At 37.9% G+C, this 24,089-nt stretch overlaps 1 protein-coding gene across 4 annotated transcripts in view; it reads left to right on the top strand.

Moving 5' to 3' along the window:
• DHX57 (DExH-box helicase 57) overlaps window positions 1-24,089 on the top strand; it is a 59,379-nt gene that overhangs the window by 10,943 nt on the left and 24,347 nt on the right. For all 4 annotated transcript variants that reach the window (XM_087436861.1, XM_004436729.3, XM_087436863.1 and 1 more), the window contains 11 exons: window positions 2,852-3,010; window positions 4,016-4,201; window positions 4,493-5,331; window positions 7,218-7,396; window positions 8,883-9,004; window positions 10,191-10,386; window positions 10,943-11,067; window positions 16,292-16,425; window positions 18,004-18,058; window positions 19,607-19,812; window positions 20,727-20,843. In XM_087436861.1, the coding sequence (XP_087292987.1) occupies window positions 2,852-3,010; window positions 4,016-4,201; window positions 4,493-5,331; window positions 7,218-7,396; window positions 8,883-9,004; window positions 10,191-10,386; window positions 10,943-11,067; window positions 16,292-16,425; window positions 18,004-18,058; window positions 19,607-19,812; window positions 20,727-20,843 (2,318 nt within the window). The remainder of the gene's footprint in view (window positions 1-2,851; window positions 3,011-4,015; window positions 4,202-4,492; window positions 5,332-7,217; window positions 7,397-8,882; window positions 9,005-10,190; window positions 10,387-10,942; window positions 11,068-16,291; window positions 16,426-18,003; window positions 18,059-19,606; window positions 19,813-20,726; window positions 20,844-24,089) is intronic.

A 24,089-nucleotide genomic window follows, 5' to 3' on the forward strand; every position in this document is an offset into this window, starting at 1 on the left:
TGAGATTGGATGAGATAGAATATAGATAGAGAAGAGGTCTGAACTTTGAGCCCTAGGGCACTTTAGGCTTTGGAGCTGAAATAGGTTAGGAGAATCAAACAGAAGCGATGGAGGAGTTGCCAGTGAAGTAGAAGGAAAACTAAGAGAGTGTGGTTTCTGAAAGTCAAAGAATAAAGGTGTTTGGGGCCGGCCCTGTGGCATAGTGGTTAAGTTTGTTCGGTGTGCTCCACTTTGGCAGCCTGGGTTCATGGGTTCAGATCCCAGGCGCAACCTACACCACTTCTCAGCCATGCTGTGGCGGTGACCCACATATAAAATAGAGGAAGATGGGCACAGATATTGGCTCAGGGCTAATCTTCCTCAAGCAGAAAAGAGGAAGATTGGCAATGGATCTTAGCTCAGGGCGAATCTCCCTCAGCAGAAAACAAAAAAAGAAAGGTATTTTGAAGGGGAGTATCTAGTCAGACTGGGTTGGATACTGAAAGGGGATACTTAAAGCAAAAATTGCTTCTGATAGGTCAAGAAAAATGTGCACTGACAGTTATCCATTGGATTTAGCAATGTAGATAGCATGGGTAACCTTGACAAGAAGAAACCTTGATTGGAGTGTGTTTCAGAGAGAAGAGGCAAGAAAGTAGAGACAAAGTCAATTATTAACCCTTTTGAGGAGTTTTGCTATAAAGGGGAGGGGAGGGAGGAGAGAGAGGGCAATAGCTTGAGTGGGATATGCAGTCAAAGGGACGATTTGTTTGGTTTGGTTTTGGGTTTTTCTTTTTTTTTACTGAGGAAGATTCGCCCCGAGCTAACATCTGTTGCCAGTCTCTTTTTGCCCAAGGAAGATTAGCCCTGAGCTAACATCTGTGCCAGTCCTCTTCTATGTTGTATGTGGGTTGCTGCCACAGGATGGCCACTGATGAGTGGTGTAGGTCTGCACCTGGGAGCTGAACCCATGCCGCTGAAGTGGAGCATGCTGAACCCAACCACTAGACCACAGGGCCAGCCCCTGGTTTGGTTTTTTAAGATGGTGGACATTATATAGCATGTCTATATGCTGTTGGGAATGATCCAAAGGAGAATGAAGAATTGATGATCCAGAGAGGAGGATAAGTGCCAAATGATTTCCTGAGGAGATTAAAGAGATTGGGATACAGTGTACAAATAGAGGGATTGACTTTAGGAGCAAGGATGATTCATCCTTGGTAACAGGAAGGAAGGCAAAGTATAGGGGTATACAGATAAGTGGGGGTTGAGTAGGGAAGTTCTCCCTCCCCTTTTTTTTTTATCAGTCACGAGGAAACAATCAGACACATCCGAATTGTGAGAATTTCTACCAGACAGCTGGTCTGAGCCCCTCAAAAAAGTCAATGTCAGGAAATAGGTGAGGGAACTTCTAAATTAAAGCAGTTTGAAAAAAAGATAACTAAATATCATTTTTTATTAGATAATCAAAAAATCTGTACAGGACATGATGGAGGCAATTAGGAACTGTGAGTATGGATTCTATGTAGGAGGATATTGTATCACTATAAAATGTTTTGTAAGTGATAATAGTATTATGGTTATGTAAAAGAATATATCTGTTCTTAGGAAATACATGCTGAAGTAGTCAAGAGTGAATATGATGTCTGCAGCTTACATGCAGATGAGTCAGTGATTTATGCATATACATGTATATGGAGAGAGGAGGGCAGATATTTAGGCATTATGTGTGTGTAGAGAGAGAAACAGGAAGAGAAGTGCGTAAGTGTGTGTATGCGTATACGTATGGCGAATGTTAACAATTCGTGAGTCTAGGTAAAAGGTTTGTATTTCTGTATGTTTAAAATTTTTCAGAACAAAAGGTTAGAGGAAATGATGGATTTGGGGTAACATTTCTTTTCAGAAGTTGTAACCAAGTGGTTAAAATCCACAATTGATTCTCTTTTCTCCTTTGTTATTCACTTTTGCAAGTGTAAATGTGTGGTTCATTTCAAAGTCTCAATAATGTATTAGATTTTAAATACAGAGAGAGTTTCTTCCATTTCTCTGGATTTGTGAAAATTTATAGTGAAACATGCCAAACAAAAAAAGAAAAGAAATTTAGTGAATAAAGTTAAGCTTTAGAACTTATTATTGTTTTAAATATTAAAACGAGTCCCTAAAAAAATCTAAATTCCAACAACGAAAGAATGGTGAAATAAATTCAAGTATATCTATATCTGTATGTAACCATTTAAAATTATGTTGTAGGAGAATATTTAATTTTAGAGAAATGCCAGTTTTATTTTGATAAGGAAATAAAGCCATTATAAAAGATTATATAATGCGGTGCAATTTTATAAAAAACATATATGAAAAAGAGTGATGTGAATTAGGGTGACTTCTGTTTTCTTCTTTGTTCTTTACTTTTCGTGTATTTATTATTTTATTTTTGTAATCAGGAAATAATGATAATTTAGGTAAATGTTTCAAATATAGGGCCTAATATTCACAAGTAAGATGGAACTCTTCATTGTTTTCAGATTAGGTGCCTAAAGTAGTATGAAATAAATACTTTTTGTGTGTAGCATATTTCTTTTGAAAGTCCTCTAGTGCAGAAGGAGTCATCATAGCATTGCTTTTTCCAGAGGATTCTTGAGTTAGTGAAGCCACATTTAATGATTAAAAATCTGATCAGGTTTTTTTCCCAGCGGTTCCAATATAATGAAGTCTGGAATATACTACAGAAAATGGAGAATCTTCACATTCATGACCATCTTTTGTAAGATACTTGACAGTCTAGTTCGTGTTGTATGTATTTGGGGACTTTAAGGAGAGTGTAAAAATTCTGATCACAGGTAAATGTGTAATTTTGTTCTTGTATCCTTTGCAGACCTAGCAACAGTAGCGTAAGAAAAGGGGAGGCATGCACCAAATGGAAGCCGGAAGCCAAAGTGCCCCTTCAGACTCTACATATGACTTCTGAGAATCAGGAGAAAGTGAAAGCTCTTCTCCGAGACCTGCAAGAACAAGATGCAGATGCTGGATCTGAGTAAATTGTTTTATTTGAGTAAATTATTATAGTAAGGAAGATGTATTGGCAGTGTGAAGGTCCTGTGTGTCTTTGGAATACTGTATCAATACTGATCCTGTTGTGGCTGTATAATTAGTTGGAAGTGAGCGAAGAGAAATACAAGAATAATTATTCAGCAACAGTTTTAGAATGAGTTTGTTTGCAATATCTGTGAGCAATAGTACAGATTGCCTTTTCATCTTTATTTTTTTTTTCTAGGACTGTGCTAATATGGATTCAGTAATTGATTTATTGACAGCTTTCCAAATAAAACTTTGTAGTGAACAAGTAGAAGTATTATTCTAGGAGCAAATATTGAGTTGATCAGATGAGGTCTTAAGATTACACTTCTCATGACCATCGGCCTTAGAGAAACAATTTTTACTCTTTTGGCTATATTGCTTTGTGATTTCAATTGGAGAAGTTAATTCTTTCATTTGCCTGAGTTAATGAGTGGTCAGTCATGAACAGCTCAATTTCCATCCTAACTACAAATCTCTTATATGTCTTAGATTTAGGAAAAGTGGTTTTATATCAGAGCAAAAAATTAGGGGGATTTTTATGAATAAGAAGAGAGAGAGAGGATAGCCAAGGCTTCTGTGGTTAAGAATACAGGCTCAAGGGTCAGACTGCCTTGGTTAAAATCTGTAGTTGCTCTTTATAACCTTCAGCAGTTACTAATCCTCTCTAAGTTTTAGTTGATCATCTGAAAAGTGGAAATTCCAATATAATCTGGTTGAGTTACTGGGAAGATTTTAAAAGAGATAGTACATATAAAACACTTAACATAGTATCTGGAATGTAATAAATGTTAATTGCCAAGATATAAATTAATAGGTCAATAAAAGATTAAATGAGTGACTGAATAGTGGTCAGGATCCTATGTCCTTTGGCTTCTCAAATTAAATTCTTAGACTCTTGCTGAATTTTTTTTGAAGTAAGTAGAAATTAATGTCTAATATATGAAAATGTTACCTTTGCCAGAAGAGGCATTTCTGAAGAGGAGGAAGATGACGAGCCTGATTGTGATGATGAGCAGTACTGGTCAGCTGGACGAGAAGCTTCCCTTGTTCCTGACGCTGATCCTTTGGAATATGCTGGTTTAGGCCCAGTGGAGCCTTATAATCCAGAATTTACAGTCTCACTATTTGCAGTGCAAAAACTCTCCAGGTGATTGCTGTCAACATTTATGGGAGTTGGGGGAGAATTCAAGAAAACTGACGTCATATTATAAATCCACCTCTCACTCCTTGAATACTTTTCTGTTGTGTGGGTTCCAACAGTGCCTGATATGCCTAATATCCTCTCTTTTAGGATAGGGAAATAAAGGAGGAATTAGTGTTATCAAGGATGCTTTTTCAAAACAGAAACCCTGCCTATATATAGTTATAACTTCACATAAATTTCACTTCTGTGATTTGATATTACTCAGTCTTTTTTGTCATGTTTCGCACTTGGCAGGTATGGTTTCAACACGGAACGCTGTCAAGCAGCCCTGAGGATTTGTGATGGAGATGTGGGGGCATCACTAGAACATCTTCTCACCCAGTGTTTTTCAGAGACATTTGGCGAGAGGATGAAGGTGTCTGAGGCAGTTGCCCATATAAGCTTGGATGAGTGTGTGGAACAGCGTCAGGAAGAGGCATTTGCTCTCAAGTCAATCTGTGGAGAAAAGTTTATAGAAAGAATTCAGAACAGAGTCTGGACCATTGGATTAGAACTGGAATATTTGACAAGTAAATTCTGCAAATCCAAGCAAAAGGAAAGTACCAAAAATGTACAGGAGACTTCACTTGAAATCTGTAAATTTTACCTCAAAGGAAATTGTAAATTTGGATCGAAATGCAAATTTAAACATGAAGTGCCCCCAAATCAAATTGTCGGAAGAGCAGAAAGACGTGTAGATGATTCTCATCTTAATGCCAACAAAGATGCATCTTTTTTATATGAACTTGAAATTCGATTTTCTAAAGACCACAAATATCCCTATGAAGCTCCCCTTGTGGCCTTTTATTCCACCAATGAGAATCTACCTCTTGCTTGTCGTTTACATATTTCTGAGTTCCTTTATGGCAAGGCCTTGATATTTGCAGAAACTTCAGAACCTGTTGTATATTCTTTGATAACCCTTTTAGAGGAAGAATCAGAAATAGTGAAGTTACTAACAAATACCCATCACAAGTACAGTGTCCTTCCTGTGAACTTTCTGCCAATATCCTCTTGGACCAGAATAAATAATCCTGTCTGTCGTAAACCAGTGATTCCAAATAATTCTTTTGTTTCAAATCAAACTCCAGAAGGTATGTAAGGCATTGATCACATGGATGGTGTTGTGGAGGGGGGCATTCAGAATGGCAGATTAAAGAAGTCAAAGGTTCTGAGGGCTGGTCTAGCATCTCCCAGAGATCTTGGGCAAGTCATTCTCCTCAGTCCATGGGCAAAAGGGAGTGAGAATCCCCTGAACTATGCCTTGACTTTAATTGTAAGGCCTAATTTTGTCACTGTATTCGGGCTCCCTGAATTGAAAGTTGATGTTGATGATAAATTTATTCTAGCAGTTGAGGGTTGGAAGAACCTTAAAGCATCTTCCCAGAAAATGTGTTTCATTTAATTCATTTGGTTCAAATGTTTACTTCTGATACTTTATATGGGATTACTTTCAAATGAGTTTTTAGAAATACTTCTTTTTCTATACCACTATCCTTACCCTACTGCTTTTAGTACACTAGACCCCCAAAATTCCTCAGAGTAGGGCTATCTTTATGAATCCCTAAATCTTCAACTAAAGGAATGTTTGTGCAAGCTGCTGGCTTTATTCAGACCCAGGTTTGCTGTACAGATTCTTACACCACAAGTGCACCCTCTTTTCAAAGTTCATCAAAGAATTCTCTCTTATTTGTTGTCATCTTTCTTTCAGAGAAACAAGTTTTTGTTATTTTACCAGAGTTACTAGGTAGATGTCAATAAGTAGAGAACAATGAAACTGCACTGAGATGTGTATGCTGGACAGTTGGCTAGGTTTACTCACTAGCCACTTGACTCATTCCCAATGTCAGCTTCTAGCATGTGGGATTCAAATGTTTTCCACGAGAAATGACAAATTGTGTGTCGTGCACTTTTTTTTAAGTAACAGCTTTATTGAAATATAATTAATATAATTTACATACCAGAAAATTTTTTTTTTGATGAGGAAGATTGGCCCTGAGCTAACGTCTGTTGCCAATCTTCCTCTTTTTTTTTTTTGCTTGAGGAAGATTGTCGCTGAGCTCACACCTGTGCCAGTCTTCCTCTTTTTTTTTTTTGTATGTGGGCTGCCACCACAGCGTGGCCTGATGAGTGGTGCTTAGGTCTGCGACTGGGATCCGAACCCACGAACCCCGGGCTGCTGAAGCAAAGCGCGCAAACTTAACCACTATGCCCACTGGGCCAGCCCCAAAATTCACCCTTTTAAAGTGTACAATTCAGTGGCTTTTAATATATTCACAGGGTTGTACAACCATGACCACTATCTAATTCCAGAACATTTTCATCACCCCAAAAAGAAACCCCATACCTATCAGTGTCACTTGTCATCTCTTCTTTTCCCCAACCCCTGACAATCACGAATCTACATTCTATCTCTGTGGATTTCCCTCTTGTGGACATTTCATAGAAATGGAATCATGCAACATGTGGCTTTTTGTGATTGCCTGCTTTCACTTAGCATAATGTTTTCAAGGTTCATCCATGTTGCAGCATGTATCAGTACTTCATTCCTTTTTAATGCTAAATAATATTCCATTATATGGACATATCACATTTTGTTTATCGATTCATCATTTGATAGACATTTGGGTTGTTTTGTGTCATGGAATTTTAGGAACACTTGCAAATAGTTTCAACTTTCAGTTAATTCCTTGAATGTAAAAAGTCTATTGGATTAACAAGGCATGCCATGATTTTCTCTTCTTTGTTTTTAATTTGGTTTAACGATACCAACTTATACTTGATTAAAGTTTATTTGAAGATGCATTTTAAGTTCTTTAGCAGTTACAGTAGTAGTACTGAAATGAGTGAACCTGCTTTATTCAAGATTTAACTTTTTCTCCGTTTTATGATTTTGTTGTTAATTTTGTTGGATAGTGACCTCCCCCTTTGCTAAAGAAAGGGCTCCATATCGAAAATGTTTCCTTTTATCCCCTTCAAGTTGAAAAAGAATCAGAACCTGAGGAGGAGACAGATGAGGATGAAGGTCCTGCACCAGTTATAGTGGAGAATGAAAGCTATGTGAACCTTAAGAAAAAGATTTCCAAAAGATATGACTGGCAGGCAAAATCAGTACATGCTGAAAATGCTAAAATCTGCAAGCAGTTCCGAATAAAACAGGTAGGGTGTTCTGAGAGAATGGCTAGCATTGCCTCTCTAAAGTATGGATGAAGGGATTAGGAATTAGGAAGCTTTGGCTACGCTGCCTAGTATACTTTGGTTCTTTTTCACTCTGAGTGGTCAGAGTTTCTGCATGCCACAGCAAACTTGGGTGCATGTTCTAGATAGTTTTGAAAAATCCAATGGCTGGTGAAAATGAAATACACGTATACCAAATATTCTCAGAATCATGTGGCTTTGATACTATGTTAGACAATCTGATAAATGAAAGGAAAATTAATACTGTGATTTACATTAGAAAACTCAGTGTAGAAAAGGAGAAAGATAAGGAGGGACTCTTATCCCATTTCAGAGGCTCACAGTATATAAATAACTTGCCCAAGATCACATAGCTAGTAAGTGGCAACAGAGGGGTTCAAGCTAATTCTCTGTTTCCAAAGTTCATGTTGTTTTTACCCCATTCTCATGAAGATTATGTTAGAAGAGCCTATAAGTGAACTGTTAGGGCAGAGTTGGATGTAAGACAAAGGCGAGTTGCTTAACCAGTTTGGGGATTGGATTAGATGCTGTCTAAGGGCCTTCCAGTTCTAAAGTTCTGTGATTCCGATTTTTGATACAGCATAACACTATCACATATATTATGGTGCAATACCCATAGAACGTCAGAATGGATACAAAATCACACCATAAATAATAAGATGGTAGAAACAAAAATTACATATACAATTTGATCAGTGTGTTTAGCAGTAAGTTTATATGATGATAAAATTATATGCAGAAAATGATGTATAAATTTCTTACATTATTCAAAAATACATCCATAGTTTTAATGTGCAGTACAATGTTTGTTAGCATTGGCCACTAGACGTCAGACTGAGTTGCACAGATGTGGTGACTGGCCAAAAAGAACCCTTTACTGGGTGCTCTTACTAGTATTGATTTTGGTAAAAATCTTGTGTAGAACTGTGCTGTCCAATATGGTAGCCCCTAACTGTGTGTGGCTTTAAATTTAAATTAATTAAAATGAAGTAAAATAAAAAATTCAGTTCACCAGTAGCACTGGCCACATTTCAAGTGCTCAATAGCCCCATGTAGCCAGAGGTTGTTAAGTTAGACAATGCAAGTATAGAACATTTCCATCAACACAGAAAGTGCTATTGGACAGTGCTGGTATAGAGACTCTTGCTAGGAAGAGCTGGATAGTTGCTAAGCAAGACAGGTTTATTTCTCTTATAAGATCTTTCAGTTTATTCGGATGTAGGAAAACCACACAGAGTCCACAGCTTATTCTGGCTGATTCTCTGAGCAGCCTTCTGACTAAAATCATCAGCATCCAACCCCGACAAATCTCTGCAATTTCTGTCTCTGAACAAACTGTTAAAAAAAGAGCAGAAAGGGTAGGTCTAACTATGGGATTCCAGATTCAGAGCTTTGTGAAAGGTGATTCAAAGTAATCCAGCTGATGCCTTATCTTTTATTTTGTTAGGCTTCCAGACAGTTCCAGTCAATTCTGCAGGAAAGACAATCACTCCCTGCTTGGGAAGAAAGAGAAACCATTCTTAAATTGTTGAGCAAGCACCAGGTGCTTGTTATAAGTGGTATGACTGGGTAAGAATGCAGTTTATTCGTAATGTATGTAAATATGATATCTGCCCTGGTTACCATAACCAGTTCTGCTTTTAAAAAACCAGTAGCTGGTGTTATTTGTGCTTTTTCCTGTCAAATATTAAATAATATTTCACAGAGGCTAATATTGCAACTTCTGTAGCCAACAGAGCCAAATTACAAAAAACAAAGATAAAACTCAGAAATCCATCTAGGAATTTATAGACGTTGTGCACTTTTGCCTTGAGACAATTTTAAGGCAAAAAGCCTAGCTAAAGGCTTTTAACAAGGTTCATTTTTAAATATAAAGGATAGGTCCAGAACATTTAGCTTCAAAACTTCTCATCTTCTAAATTTATTCTGATTTCCTTAGAACTTTTATTTGTTCTTTTAAGAACAACTTAGGGCTCATTATTTTTTTCTGTTTAACATTCTCCATATGTTATCCAAAACTATTTAGCAGGGACAAATTGCAGGCTTAATTTAGTTCTGTATTCAAGGGTATTCAATTTAATAATTACATTTGTGCCCAGACTCAGTGATATAGTAGTAACTTTGTATCTTCCAGTTTCTTATCTTTTTAAAGATTTTATTTATTTATTTATTTTCCCCCCAAAGCCCCAGTAGATAGTTGTATGTCATAGCTGCACATCCTTCTAGTTGCTGTATGTGGGACGTGGCCTCAGCATGGCCAGAGAAGCGGTGCATCGTTGCGCGCCTGGGATCCGAACCCGGGCCGCCAGCAGCGGAGCTCGAGCACTTAACCGCTAAGCCACGGGGCCTGCCCCAGTTTCTTATCTTTTTAGCTACAGTCCACTTTTAGCCAAATCAATACACGTCAAAGGGGAAAATATTTTAATAATCATAAGCTAATACTCTTATTTCTTTAGGATTCATGTACAGAATTCTCATTCCTAGAGGCATTTACACACCTTAATCTAATGTTTATTTAATAGTCCCAATTTTGCAAGTGATACTACGCTATCATTTGATTGCCCTGTTAATCTGAGTGCAAATTCCAACGAGTTACCAGCTGTAGATAATGAGACGTTAGGTAGGTTTAGAAGATAGGGGAAGCTGAACAGCTTTTATTCTGATTAGCTTTCTCACTTCCCTCATTGTATATGATTGCTGCTTTAGTTAACTAGCATTTGAAAACTCTCATTTTAGGATTTGTTTTTACATACAGATGTGGGAAAACCACACAGATTCCACAGTTTATTCTGGATGATTCTCTAAATGGACCACCTGAGAAGGTGGCTAACATCATCTGTACCCAACCCCGACGAATCTCTGCAATTTCTGTCGCTGAACGTGTTGCTAAAGAGAGAACAGAAAGGGTGGGTCTGACTGTGGGATACCAGATCCGGTTAGAAAGTGTCAAGGTTTGTATGGTCTGCTTTTTTCCTGATAACAGTAATTTACAGTTTTCAAGTATGAAGATTTCTTGGGGTCTGGAGATTCATGGACAATTTGGGATATATACTTCAGTGGGACTGGAATCCTTTTTAGAAACATTTTGGTATAAGAACTCTCATTTGAGTGTACTTGATTTCCTCTAGAAAGACCTTTTATTCTTTAATGGCAGAAGTGATCTAGTAAGTGCTGTTTTGCTCTTAAAACTGGGTCTTAATCCATTTAACCAAATAAGGAATGGCCAAATTCAGAATTGATTTCATCATTCACTGTTGTTTTTATGTTTTATAATAATTTTTGAATGCTTTTTATCAGTCTTACACTTAAAATTTTCACGTAAAGTAGAAAAGCTTTTACTGTGGTCGCCAGCAGGAAACTGTGCATTTAGTATGGTTTCATATTAAATGGAACTGCTGATGCTTTCAATATTTTTTATCCCTATCCATTCAAAATAGCTTTGCCAGGAAAGTGTTTCCTTTTTTCAGAAATTTCATGAATGTTTTCTGTGCTCTTTTTACTTGTAAGTCCTCAGCCACCAGACTGTTATACTGCACGACAGGAGTGCTGCTGAGAAGGCTAGAAGGAGATACAGCTCTACAAGGAATCACCCATATCATTGTTGATGAAGTTCATGAGAGGACAGAAGAAAGGTAAAACAAAGATTTTCCAAGTGAATATCCGCACACATAAAATGAAGACATGGCTGAAAGAATTTTATTCTGCTTCCAATTCAGTTTCTTAAGGCTAGTAATGGTATTTTGCCATAGAGAAGGCCTAAGTTAGAAAAGAGGAACTGCTTTCCTGCTCTCCAGGGTTTGTAACACTAAAAATGCTAGGAGAGCACATGTTGATCACTAGAAGAGTTATCCTATTAGATGGGCATCATCTGATAAGGGTTACTTAACAGGGCCAGCCTCATGGTGTAGTGGTTAAGTTTGTGCGCTTAGCTTGGGTGGCCCGGGGTTCACAGGTTTGGATCCTGGGTGCAGACCTACACACCTCTCATCAAGCCATGCTATGGTGGCATCCCACATACAAAATAGAGGAGGATGGGCATGGATGTTAGCTCAGGGCCAATCTTCCTCGCCGGAAAGAAAAAAAGAGAGAGAGAAAGAGAGATTCTTAACACCCTCCTGGGCATTATGCTGAGCTGGACACTGTACTTAGCAGGAAGAACAGATGTAATGCATGCTGTAGCTGATGGATTGGTTAATATGTTCTTCCTTGTTTGTTTATTTGGTCAATCATTCAGTCCTGACATTCATTCGTATATTTATTGAGTCTGTATTAAGTGCCAAGTGATCTATTAATTGCTGGGGATACTATAGTAAACAAGCATATGTGGTTCCCTTTATCTTTTATGGTCAAGTAGGGAAAACAAATAAGGAACAAGTAAAGAAATATATAAATAATTACAAATTGTAGTAAGTACTGTGAAGGAATAAGTAGGATGCTGTGTTTAGGGGGAGAGATCCATGAAATGGTCAGAGATCGTAACTCTGAAGAGATGACATTTAAATTAAAAATGGAAGTATAGGGCCGGCCCCGTGGCTTAGCGGTTACGTGCGTGCGCTCCGCTGCTGGCGGCCCGGGTTCGGATCCCGGGCATGCACCGACGCACCGCTTCTCCGGCCATGCTGAGGTCGTGTCCCACGTACAGCAACTAGAAGGATGTGCAGCTATGACGTACAACTATCTACTGGGGCTTTGGGGAGAAAAATAAATAAATAAAATTAAAAAAAAAAAAAAAAAAAATGGAAGTATGAGCAGGAGTCCCACGTAACAAATGGGAGCAAGGCCAGCATTCGCAAAGACTCTGCAGTGAGAAAGGGCCTCATGAGTCCAGAAACTAGAGGAAGGCCAGTGAAGCTGGTGTGTAGTGAATGAGGGGAAAAGTGGCAGGTGGAAAAAGCAGGAGCCAGACTTTTAGGGCCTTATACACCACGGATAAAAAAGCAATTGGATTTTATTTTAATGGAATTAGAAGTCATTAAAGGGTTGAGGTATAAAATCAAAATTCTCATATTTTAAAAGAAAGGGCCACGGGCCGGCCCCGTGGCTTAGCGGTTAAGTGCACGCGCTCTGCTACTGGCGGCCCGGGTTCGGATCCCGGGTGCGCACCGACACACCGCTTCTCCGGCCATGCTGAGGCCGCGTCCCACATACAGCAGCTAGAAGGATGTGCAACTACGACATACAACTATCTACTGGGGCTTTGGGGAAAAAGAAATAAATAAATAAAATTATTTAAAAGGAAGGGCCAGGTAAACAGATGGCATTAATCATAGTTTGTCACATGGATTATGCTCTAGAGCAGTGAAAGAAAGTGGGAAGAAGAGAGACAATTCCATGAAAATTATGAGGCTTTCCCAAAAAGGACTGTACTATTATGACTATCTTGAGAAGAAGAAAGAAAGTCTAAGTAAAGATGGCAGGCTGACAGAGAAGCAGAAAATAGCTGATAGCAAAACTAAAAGAAGAAATAACCAAAAAACAAATGTGAAAAGAAGCCCCAGCTACTGTTGATAAAAAGTTTTTAAGAACTGAACAGGGCAGACATGTGAACAGAAGACTATTTGTTAGAAGAGATAAATACACTAATATATAGTAAATAGGAAATATAAAGTAATTAAAAACTAAAGAAAAGCAGACTTTCATATAAAAAGAATAGATCAAAATAAAAAGAATTTCTAGAACAAGATAATAATAAATTTTAAACGACTGTACACAAAACACTGAGAATCTTTGAGGGGCAAATATTCTTTTTGTAGAGACTCCAGGAAAGAGTAGGGGAAAAATAAATGGTAAATAATGTCGTTTTGCAGCTAAATATTCAAAGGAATATTTGAAAGAAGAAATTTTTTTAACAGAGTCACTGAACAATGTGGAAGAGGAAATCAAAACGTTCAACCAGACTAATAATATTTAACTGATTGTGTTATCAAAATAAATTAAAATTTTAGGGGAAATTATATCTAGTGTAATTTTGAATATAAAGAAGAACTTTGGAGAGCGAGCCCTGATGGTCTGGTTGTTAAAGTTCAGCGCTCTCACCGCTTCAGCGGCCCGGGTTCGTTTCCTGGTTGCAGAACCACACCACCCATCTGTCAATCGCCATGCAGTGGCAGCAGCTCACATAGAAGAACTAGAAGGACTCCCAAACAAATCCTAGTTGTATATACAACCATGCACTGGGGCTTTGGGGAGGGGGGAAAAAATGAAAAAGGAGGAAGCTTGGCAACAGGTAATAGCTTAGGGTGAATCCTTCTCTGCAAAAAAAAAAAAAAAGAATAGCTTTGGGTTTCATAACATTTATATTTCCGCAGACTTAGAGAAACTGGAGCATAGCACTGGATCTAGTTCCTGGCTGCAATAGTGTTCTCAAAAAGAGAAAGATATTTTTAAGACCTAATGACCTATAGAATATCAGCAATTAAAAATTCAAAATATTTTCACATCTCAATAAAGGTAAATTACCCATTGGAGAAGGGAGATTCGAGCATTTACAAATACCAGTCTTTGGGAAAGGAGTTTACAAATTACAGTCATGTGTTGCTTAACGATGGGGATATGTTCTGAGAAATGCATCGTTAGGCAATTTCGTGATTGTGCGGACATCACAGAGTGTACTTACACAAACCTAAATGGTATAGCTGACTCCACACCTAGGCTGTATGGTACTAATCTAATGGGACCACCATCACATATGCAGTCCATTAACCGAAGCGTTGCTGTGTGGTACATGACTGTATAAGAAAAAGTAGGGAATATTTGCTAGCTCTGATTGAAAAGGCAGAAAATAGGAGTAAAATCTAGGAACCAAGATCCCTAAAAATACAGACAAGATTAAAGGTTGAATATAGAAAGGTTACAGTTGTGTTAGTGTAAAATTTTTAGTAAATTTCCTGATCAGAGAGACAACAACATGATTATTCTACAACATTCAGAAAATATCAAAGAAATGTCAAGAAGGAAAATTTCTGTCCGGTATAAAATTACTAATTACATGTTATAATTTTTGTCTGTTTTCTTCTGGGAGTGTATTGGGAGTTAGGGGAGAGATGTGGTAGAGAGATGTATCTCTACAAACACTCTTGGGATTATATAGTTTTGTGTGCTGCTTTTGATTTAATAGTTAACATGATAACAAAACTATCTTTGAAATTATTATTAATTGCATAAGGAAATTCTAAAGTATGGATGTACCATAAATTACTTAACCTTTTGCCTATTATATTATTTTCCTTTTCCTTAAAAAAGAAACAAAATTGTCATAAATGTAATTAAATTAAAGAGAACTAAATGGTACAAGAACATGCTGTCATTAAAAGTTCAAGCAATACAGATAAAGTGAAAGTCCCCTTTAACACTCCCAAACAATTCCTAGTCCCTTCTCCAGAGATAACTACAGTGAAAGATTGGTAATATGTCCTTCTGTACATTGACTTATTTGTTTACTTTGTTAGAATTAAGTACTTCTGTTTTCTGGCCTTTTTTTGTTACACAAATGATATATTTATTTAGTAAGTCAACAAATATTTGTTGAGTGTCTACTATATTCCAGGCATTGTTCTAGATACTGGAGTTGTGAACAAAATAACCAAGATCCCTGTCCTCATAGAGCTTATCTTCTAGTGGGAGAGCCCAACAATTAGCAAAATAAATAAGTAAAATATGTTAAATGCTAACAAGAGGAAAGGTAATATGAAATGTAAGGGAGGGGAGCATTTGAAATTTTAAATAGGGTGGCCAGGCATGACCTGGCTAAAAAGTATCTTTTGAGTAAAGACTTGAAGGAAGTGAGGGAGCTACCTCTGTGAATGTCTGGGAGAAGTCCATTCCAGGCAGATTAATAACATATGCAAAGGACCTGAGGTCCATGATTCGAGGACCGTAAGGAGGACAGTATGGTTGAAGCCAAGTGAATAAGAGGGAGAGCAGTAGAAAATGAGTGGTGGGGCTACAGATCATGTCATGTAGGGCTTTGTTAGTGAGGACTTTAAAAGTCATTGAGGGCCGGCCCCGTGGCTTAGCGGTTAAGTGTGCGCGCTCCCTTGCTGGCGGCCTGGGTTCGGATCTCGGGCACGTACCGGCGCACCACTTCTCCGGCCGTGCTGAGGCCACATCCCACATACAGCGACTAGAAGGATGTGCAGCTATGACATACAGCTATCTCCTGGGGCTTTGGGGGGAAAAAATATAAATAAATAAATAAATAAATAAATAAAGTCGTTGAAGGATTTTGAGCAAAAAGTGGCAGAATCAGATTTACATTTGAACAGAATTAATAATCTACCATATTGAGAATGGATTTCAAGGAGGCAAGGGCTGAAGCAGGGAGACCAGTTAGGATATAGCCATTCTACAGTACATATCGTTCTACAACTTGGATTTTTTTCACTAACAATATATCTTAGAGATATTTTTATGTCGGAATTTAGAACTCTACCTTATTCCTTTTATCTGTCTCATGTTATTCCATAGAATGGATGATATTGTTATAATTAACCATATCTTGGTCGATGGACATTTAGGTAGTTTTTATTGTTTTACTATTACAAAGAATGCTGAAATGAAAATCTTTGTATATGCCTCCTTATGTACATGTAGATATCAAGAAGTAGAATTATCAATGCAGTGATAAATCTTTTTGATATTTTGATTGGTACTGCAATGGATTTAGTTTATTTGGGGAAAAATTGCTGTCTTTATAATGTTAAGTCTTCACATCTAGGAACATGACACATCTTTCTATGAGTGTTATAATTTTTTCACATAGGTTTTACACATTCCTTGCTCAAAATATATCAAAAGTTATTAATTTTTTTGTATCAAATTTGTTTGATCCTCAAGTGTTTCTTTTATTTCCTCTAGTGATTTCTTGCTGCTAGTTTTGAAGGACATTGTGTTGCAGAGACCAACTCTTCAAGTTATTCTGATGAGTGCAACTTTAAATGCTGAGCTCTTTTCAGAATATTTCAATTCCTGCCCAGTCATTACTATACCAGGTGATTAAAATGAGTCATTAAATATATATCGTTCTAATAAGCAAATATTCTGAAATTAATTTGAGATATAATTAATAGGTATTTATGCCTCTTTCTAGAGAAGTGAATGGTTTGTAACAAATGAAATCATAACCGTATAATGAAATTAATAAGGAGGTAACATACCCATTTTATGGGAGATTTCAATTTTATGTGTGCTTTTTAAGGAAGTCTAGGTTATTAGGATTTCTAGCATTCCATTGTGTTTAACATCAAAAATGTGCATTTATAATGGTAATCTGTCATAAAGAGGGAAGTTGTATTGGTGTATAGCTTATTTGTTCATTGCTGGATTCTGCTAAATTTCTGGATATTTGTTCACTCTGGGGGAAAGTGAAGTTGGGTAGTCTGGGTCTTCTTTTGGTGCTTTCAGTTTCATTTTGGGATTAATTTATCACCTTGGGCTTTGGTTTATCCTTCTGCAATTGATTGGCAGAGGGACAATTTGGAAGCACTGACTGATGAATAATACAGTAGTCCCCCCCTTATCCATGGTTTCAGTTACCTGCGGTCAACCACGGTCTGAAAATGTTAAATGGAAAATTCCAGAAATAAACAATTGGTAAGTTTTAAATTGTGTACTGTTCTGAGTAGCATGGTGAAATTTCATGCCATCCTGCTCTATCCCTGTCCGGGACATGAATCATCCGGAATCAGTCTGCCCAGGACGTACATCCACACTGTATACTACCCACCCATTAGTCACTTAGTGGCTGTCTCAGTTATCAGATTGACTGTTGTGCTATCACAGTGCTTGGGTTCAAGTAACCCTTATTTTACTTAATAACGGCTCCAAAGCACAAGAGTAGTGATGCTGGCAATTCAGATGTGCCAAAGATAAGCTGTAAAGTGCTTCCTTAAGTGAAAAGGTGCAAGTTCTCGACTTAATAAGGAAAGAAAAAATACCGTGCTGAGGTTGCTAAGATCTATGGTAACTTTTATTACAGTATATTGTTATAATTGTTCTATTTTATTATTAGTTATTGTTGTTCACCTCTTACTGTGCCTAATTTATAAATTAAACGTTATCATAAGTATGTGTGTATGGGAAATAACATAGAATATATATAGGGTTCGGTACTATCTGTGGTTTCAGACATCCACTAGGGGTCTTGGAACGGATACCCCATGGATAAGGGGAACTGCAGTAGTACTTCTTGTTCTAGTTATAGAGGGTATTGACAGTAGATTTAAAGAAGAAATTATATGCTTGATCTAGAATACAATTCTTAAATATTTAAAGGTCCCCTCTGGAGGAGGAGAGAGGGTGGGAAATGTGTAACAGGTTAAAAAAGAAGAGGTAAAAAAAAGACTAGCAAATGATCATCTTTCCACCTGTACACTTCTGTTTTCTTTCCTAACTGGAATCTACCCCTTCCAATTTCTATTATCAAAAGCTGGGTTTTTTTGATACTTTTAAGACCACAGAACAAATAGTGTCTTGTTGTGCCAAGCTTTGTTTTAAGAGAATTTTATGTATACAAACTATTTCAAGATAGTTCAACAGATATTCTGAGACTTTTCTATTTTATTTTCTAGGTCGTACATTTCCTGTTGATCAATTTTTTCTGGAAGATGCAATCGCTGTGACAAGGTAAGGAAGATGTTAATTATGATTCAGTGAAAGTCTTTGAAAACAGAATTATTATTTTACCTCAGTGTGCCAGGATACTGATGAATGTGTTAGTTTTTCTTCTAATTTTTCTATTTGAGCATTTTATTTTCCCCTTTCAGCAAATATTTATTATACAAATTATTTGCAATTCACAGGCAATATTGTATATTAAGTGTACTTAATATAAACCCTAATGTAATATAAACCATAATGGACTTTGAATGATAATGAGGTGTCGATGTAGGTTCATCAGTTGTAACAACTGTACCGCTCTGGTGGGGGATGTTGATAATGGGGGAGGCTGTGTATGTATGGGGGACAGGAGGTATATGGGAAATCTCAGTACTTTCTGCTCAATATTGCTGTGAGCCTAAAACTGCTCTAAAAACTAAGTCTATTAAAAAATGATGAAGGACCTGTTATATGGAGAATTTGACATGAAAAAAAGAGTACTGATTCTGCAGATAGACTGCAAGTAATTAAATCCCTTTACTTACTAACTGTAACATTGGTGAGTAGCTTAATTTCTCTGTGACTCAGTTTCATCATATGTAAAATGAATATATTAATAGCAGCTGCTTCACAGGGTTGTTATGAGGATTGATTAATTAATACTTGGCGTTAATACTTGCAAAGTGCTTAGTACTGTGCCTGGCACATAGCAAATGCTTTATAAATTTAGCTGTTATTATCATCCTTCTATCCTCAAGGAGTTTGCAGTACAGTGTGAGTGTTAAGATGTCTGTATAATTTCAGTACTGGGTAGAAAAGGGTCATGTCTCCTGGATACAAACAGATTTCTCTCCTTTGAAAGCCCTGCTTCCTCTTCCTACTCTTTGACCTTGAAGATTCCCCAGGGTTTTATCTTTACACTGTTTTTCTCACTGTTAAGCTCTTCCTCAGCTTTCCTAGACTCATGTGATTTCAGCTGTTGGCTCTGTGCCAAGAAGTCCCAGATCAGTATCTTCATTCCTGACCTCTGGGCTCCAGAATGAAACGTACTTGATATCTGCCACCTTGAACTCAACTCAGAGTTTTTTTCCTTCTCCCTGCTCCTTCCATTCCTAATAAGCCCCCCTCCTAATTCTGTCTTTATTTAATGGTATGATATTCTCAAGCTAAAAACCCCCAAACAGTGGCTATCAAACTTTAGTGTGCAACAAGCATGCTTAGGGAGCTTATTAAAATTATTTTCTGGGCGCTATCCCACATCCATTGAATGTGACTCTCCGGGGAAGTCGTCTTTCAACTAGTTTACCTGTCTTCATTCTCTCACTTTTTCAAACTCACTGCCTCCAGGATTATCTTAAAACAGAGCCAAAAGCATTCCAGTGTGTTCCTCTCCAGAAATAGGGCACAGCCAACAGAGTCCTAGACTGGATTAATAGTGTATGGAAGAATAGCACATGAATTAGGCAGAAACAGAGCAACATTCTGCTCAACGAGCACATCAAATAGGTGAACATTTTTGTTCCTCACCAACAGACCCATATACACGCAGACACATTCGTTCATCTCCTTCCTCAGGTATGTGTTACAGGATGGAAGCCCCTATATGCGCTCCATGAAACAGATGTCAAAGGAGAAGCTTAAAGCAAGGCGCAACAGAACTGCATTTGAAGAAGTGGAGGAAGACCTGAGGCTCTCTCTTCACCTCCAGGATCAGGATTCTGCCAAAGATGCAGTGCCAGATCAACAGTTAGATTTTAAGCAGCTCCTAGCTCGCTATAAAGGTAATGTGTTTCCTGGGGGAATATTACAATTATGCCAGAGATAGCTAGTTTTTTCCCCCTGCCATGATCCAGAAGAAGAAAAATGTGGCTCTTTTTTCATAGTTACATTGTCTTTAATTCATCAGAACAACCTTAAACTTAGAAAAATAGTAATTCCAACACCTATTAGATTGTAATTGTTATTATATTTACCAGTGGGGTTTTTTCTGATTATTAAAGAAATATATTCATTATAGAAAAGTTGGGAGGTAGTAAAATATAAATTATATTCTTGAATATTTTGTAACTTTTTATTTTGCTATGATTTTAAATTCAAAATTAAAAGTTTGTGAGACTGTACAATGAACTCTCAGGTCTATAGACAGATTTCAGGGGTGTTGGTAAAGCCATTAAAATCACATGTATTTTTCAGGGAAGATCCATAACTTTTATCATTTTCTCAAAGGAACCTAAAGGTTAAGAGTCACTGTTGTAAGGATGCTGTGAAAACTGTGGTCTCTGTCTGTTCATTTCCATGGGTTATTGTTACCTGGACTTCCATCTCATCTGACTGGTGATTTGATTGAATCTGGAAGTGGTTTCTACAATGTATTTAACTTTGAATTTTATTTCTAGAACTTAAACTGTCAATAAATGTGTGGTGGATACAAGAGGGGAAGGAAGGAGGAAAGTTAAAAGTTACCTGTCTGGACCTTTCCAGCAGGGGCAGGAGCCTGCTTTTTAGGTCATTGTTCAAGCAAAAAGTACTTCTAGTGTGAGCCTGTATTTTCTGAGACACTGAGAAAAAAAGTTCATTTCAGTACATTAAATGTGAACATCTGTGTTATTAAATCCAATCAGGACAGTTACCTTGTCCCCAGGCAAGTTGTCTTCGATAGGTATAATTATCCTTCTGATTTTTACCTTTCTTTCAGGGGTTAGCAAATCAGTCATCAAAACAATGTCCATCATGGATTTTGAAAAGGTTAATCTTGAATTAATAGAGGCCTTGTTAGAGTGGGTTGTGGATGGAAAGCACTCCTACCCTCCAGGTAAGTGCTTCTTGTCTTCATTTATGTGTGAGATGGCAGAAGGGAAGGGAGCTTACTTATGAGATAATGGGCAGTGTGGGGACAACCTCCCTTCCTGGAGCCCCCGCCCCCATCCCTACCTTTTCTCCCCTAGTTGTGTGTAAAAGTTGCTTGTTAGGCTTTTCAGGGGGAAATTTTACCTTTTCCTTTTGAGGTTCACCCACTGTTTTTGCTCACACCGAGCATAAAGATGTTAACAATACAAAGTCCCAGAGGAAGAAAGCTGAAAAGAAGGCCTGGATAATCCACACATTAAACACTCAGTCCTTGGCTGAATGCGAGTCTAGTAATGAGTGTTTGGATTACATGAAGACTGTGCACATGGAGGCCACAGGGCAGTGGGGTTAAGAGAACAGGCTTCAGAGTCTGATAAACTTCCCAGCTCTGCTACTCAGGGACTCTGTAATCTTGGACAAAGTCCTTATCTTTTCTCTGCCTCGCTTTCCTTGTTTGTAAAATGAAGACAATAATAAATCTTGTTACATAAAGCTATTTTGAGGATTAAAAGAAAACATATGTAAAGCACTTAGCACAGTGCCTGGCATACAGTTAATGCCCAGTAAGTACTAACCCTGATAATGATAATATTATAACTATAATAATACAGTTATCATTATCATTATTGTTACTGTTACTACTACTGCTACTATAACACAGAGCAATCACTACTTTACCCTTACGCACTGTCTTCCTGTTCTGGTGGCCTTCTTGCCTCACTTGGCAGTCTCTTGTCCCCAGAATGAATGCCCCAGATCTTCTCATAACTGAATCCTTCACATCATTTAGGTTTCTGTCTAAAGTTTTCTCTTCAGAGAAGTCTTCTCTGACCACCCTATCTGTTGTCTTGCCCCTCCTTACTCAATAATAATATCCAAAAATGATTTTCATTTTCATTATAGCACTTAACACTATCCAAAATTATAGTCCTTACTGATGGTCTCCTTCGATAGAATGTAAACTCCTTAAGAATAAGGATTTCTTGTGCACCACTGTATTCCTCAGACCCTAGAACAGTGCCTGGAATATTTAGGTATAGAGTAAGTATTTGTTGCATGAATAGACCCAGCCAATCTTGGGTGATTATTAAGTGGAATCATAGATCAAAAAATTATTTTATGTGCTTTTTATACAGTGCTTGAAAGAAATGGGAATGGCTGCCCTCCTCTGCTTAAATGTTAACCATTATACGGTATTTTCTAAAGAGACGTGTGAGCCACATAAAATTATGAAAGTGCCTTGTTTCTCGTCTCTTGACAAGTAGCCAGTGTTGGCTAATGCATTGTCACTGGACTGAATTAACTTATTTCATCCCCAAAGAAAAGACTATTATTGAAAAAAATCAAGGGGGCCAGCCCAGTGGCGTAGTGGTTAAGTGTGTGCGCTCTGCTGTGGCGGCCTAGGGTTCGCAGGTTCGGATCCTGGGAGCCCACGGATGCACCGCTTGTCAAGCCATGCTGTGGCAACATCCCATATGAAGTGGAGGAAGATGGGCACGGATGTTAGCCCAGGGCCGATCTTCCTCAGCAAAAAGAGGAGGATTGGCATAGATGTTAGCTCAGGACTGGTCTTGCTCACTAAAAAAAGAAAAAAGAAAAATCAAGCATAGTAGACAGAAAGAAATGTTAGATAATTACCTGAATTCAAAGCAGAGTAGATGTAGTGATTAGAGTCCGTGATATGTTTGTGAATATTAAAGATATCCCTGATACAGATGACCAACCCACGAGGGCAGAGCAGATCAGAAGGCACATAAAAATATAGACAAAAAAGTTTTCCAACCGTGTAGATTATTTTACCCCTCTTAAATTTTGTGGTATTTTAGTAGAGAGGAGCATGCAGTATACATGGCAAGAGCATGAATCTGGTGCCAGAAACCCTAGGTTTGTGTCCAAGCTCCACTTTTTTTTTTTTTTTTGTGAGAAGGATTAGCTCTGAGCTAACATCTGTTGCCAGTCTTCCTCTTTTATGCTTGAGGAAGATTGTCCCTGAGCTAATATCCCTGCCAGTCTTCCTCTATTTTGTATGTAGGACTCCACCACAGCATGGCTTGATGAGCGGTGTGGGTCCGCACCCGAGATCCGAACTGCGAACCCTGGGCTGCCAAAGCAGAGCACGTGAACCTAACCACTATGCCACTGGGCCAGCCCCCAAGCTCCACTCTTAATAACTCTGTGACCTGGCCAAGTTACTGAGTCACTTAAAGGGTACTAATAACCTTCTTGATGGGTGGGTATGAGGATCAAATGAGATTATGTATGTGAACATGCTTTGTATACTATGTAGTGTTAAAACCAACTCTGAAAGATATCTTTTGCCCTTCTTACATCAGAGTTCCATTTTTGTAATAATTTAGTTTCCTTTTTTATTTAGTGGGAAAAATAACTGTGATAAATAATAAGTCATGAGTTCCTTGTGGGCAGATCCATGTTTTATATTCTGTTGTACCTAGCACAGAACTGATATTGGCACCCAATAAATATTTGTGGGATTAAAGGAGGGGCTTATGAAGATGGTGTCAATTTCCTCTCTGAATAAAGCACAAAAGAAGGTGACTATTGCCGAGTAACCACTCGCAGCAGAGAAATACAATATAATCAGTTATCACTGTTTGTTTTCTTTCATGTAAAATTTAAAAGCCCATAAACCATTAATATGGTATGGTTAAGTAATGTGCTGCCTCTTCAACATATATCTGAATTTAGATTGCCAGGTTGGCGAGCCAATTAGGGTTTCTTTTTCTCATTTCCAGTAAAATGTTTATGGATTTTGTTTATTAATAGAGAGAGGAGTCTTCCTGTCTTATAAGATTAGAAGGATAACTCTTCTTATAGAAACAGAATGTCAGTGGCCAGTGCACTGAAGAAGTATATTTAAAGAGCTATAAAGAGCTTTGCTAATAATTCTTGTATAACTTATGGCATTATATTTTTCCACACTTCAGTTTTTCCTGTTGTGGAAAGATAATAACACACCATTTATTTTGTAGTTATTAAGTCAGAAAATGTATAAAAAACAGTTATCGGGGCCGGCCCGGTGGCGCAAGTGGTTAAGTGCGTGCGCTCCGCTGCGGCGGCCCGGGGTTTGCCGGTTCGGATCCCAGGCGCGCACCAACGCACCGCTTGGCAAGCCATGCTGTGGCGGCATCCCATATGAAGTGGAGGAAGATGGGCATGGATGTTAGCCCAGGGCCAGTCTTCCTCAGCAAAA

The sequence above is a fragment of the Ceratotherium simum genome, chromosome 11 (assembly GCF_057802395.1).
Source record: "Ceratotherium simum simum isolate JZ-2026a chromosome 11, ASM5780239v1, whole genome shotgun sequence".
Taxonomy (NCBI): domain Eukaryota; kingdom Metazoa; phylum Chordata; class Mammalia; order Perissodactyla; family Rhinocerotidae; genus Ceratotherium; species Ceratotherium simum.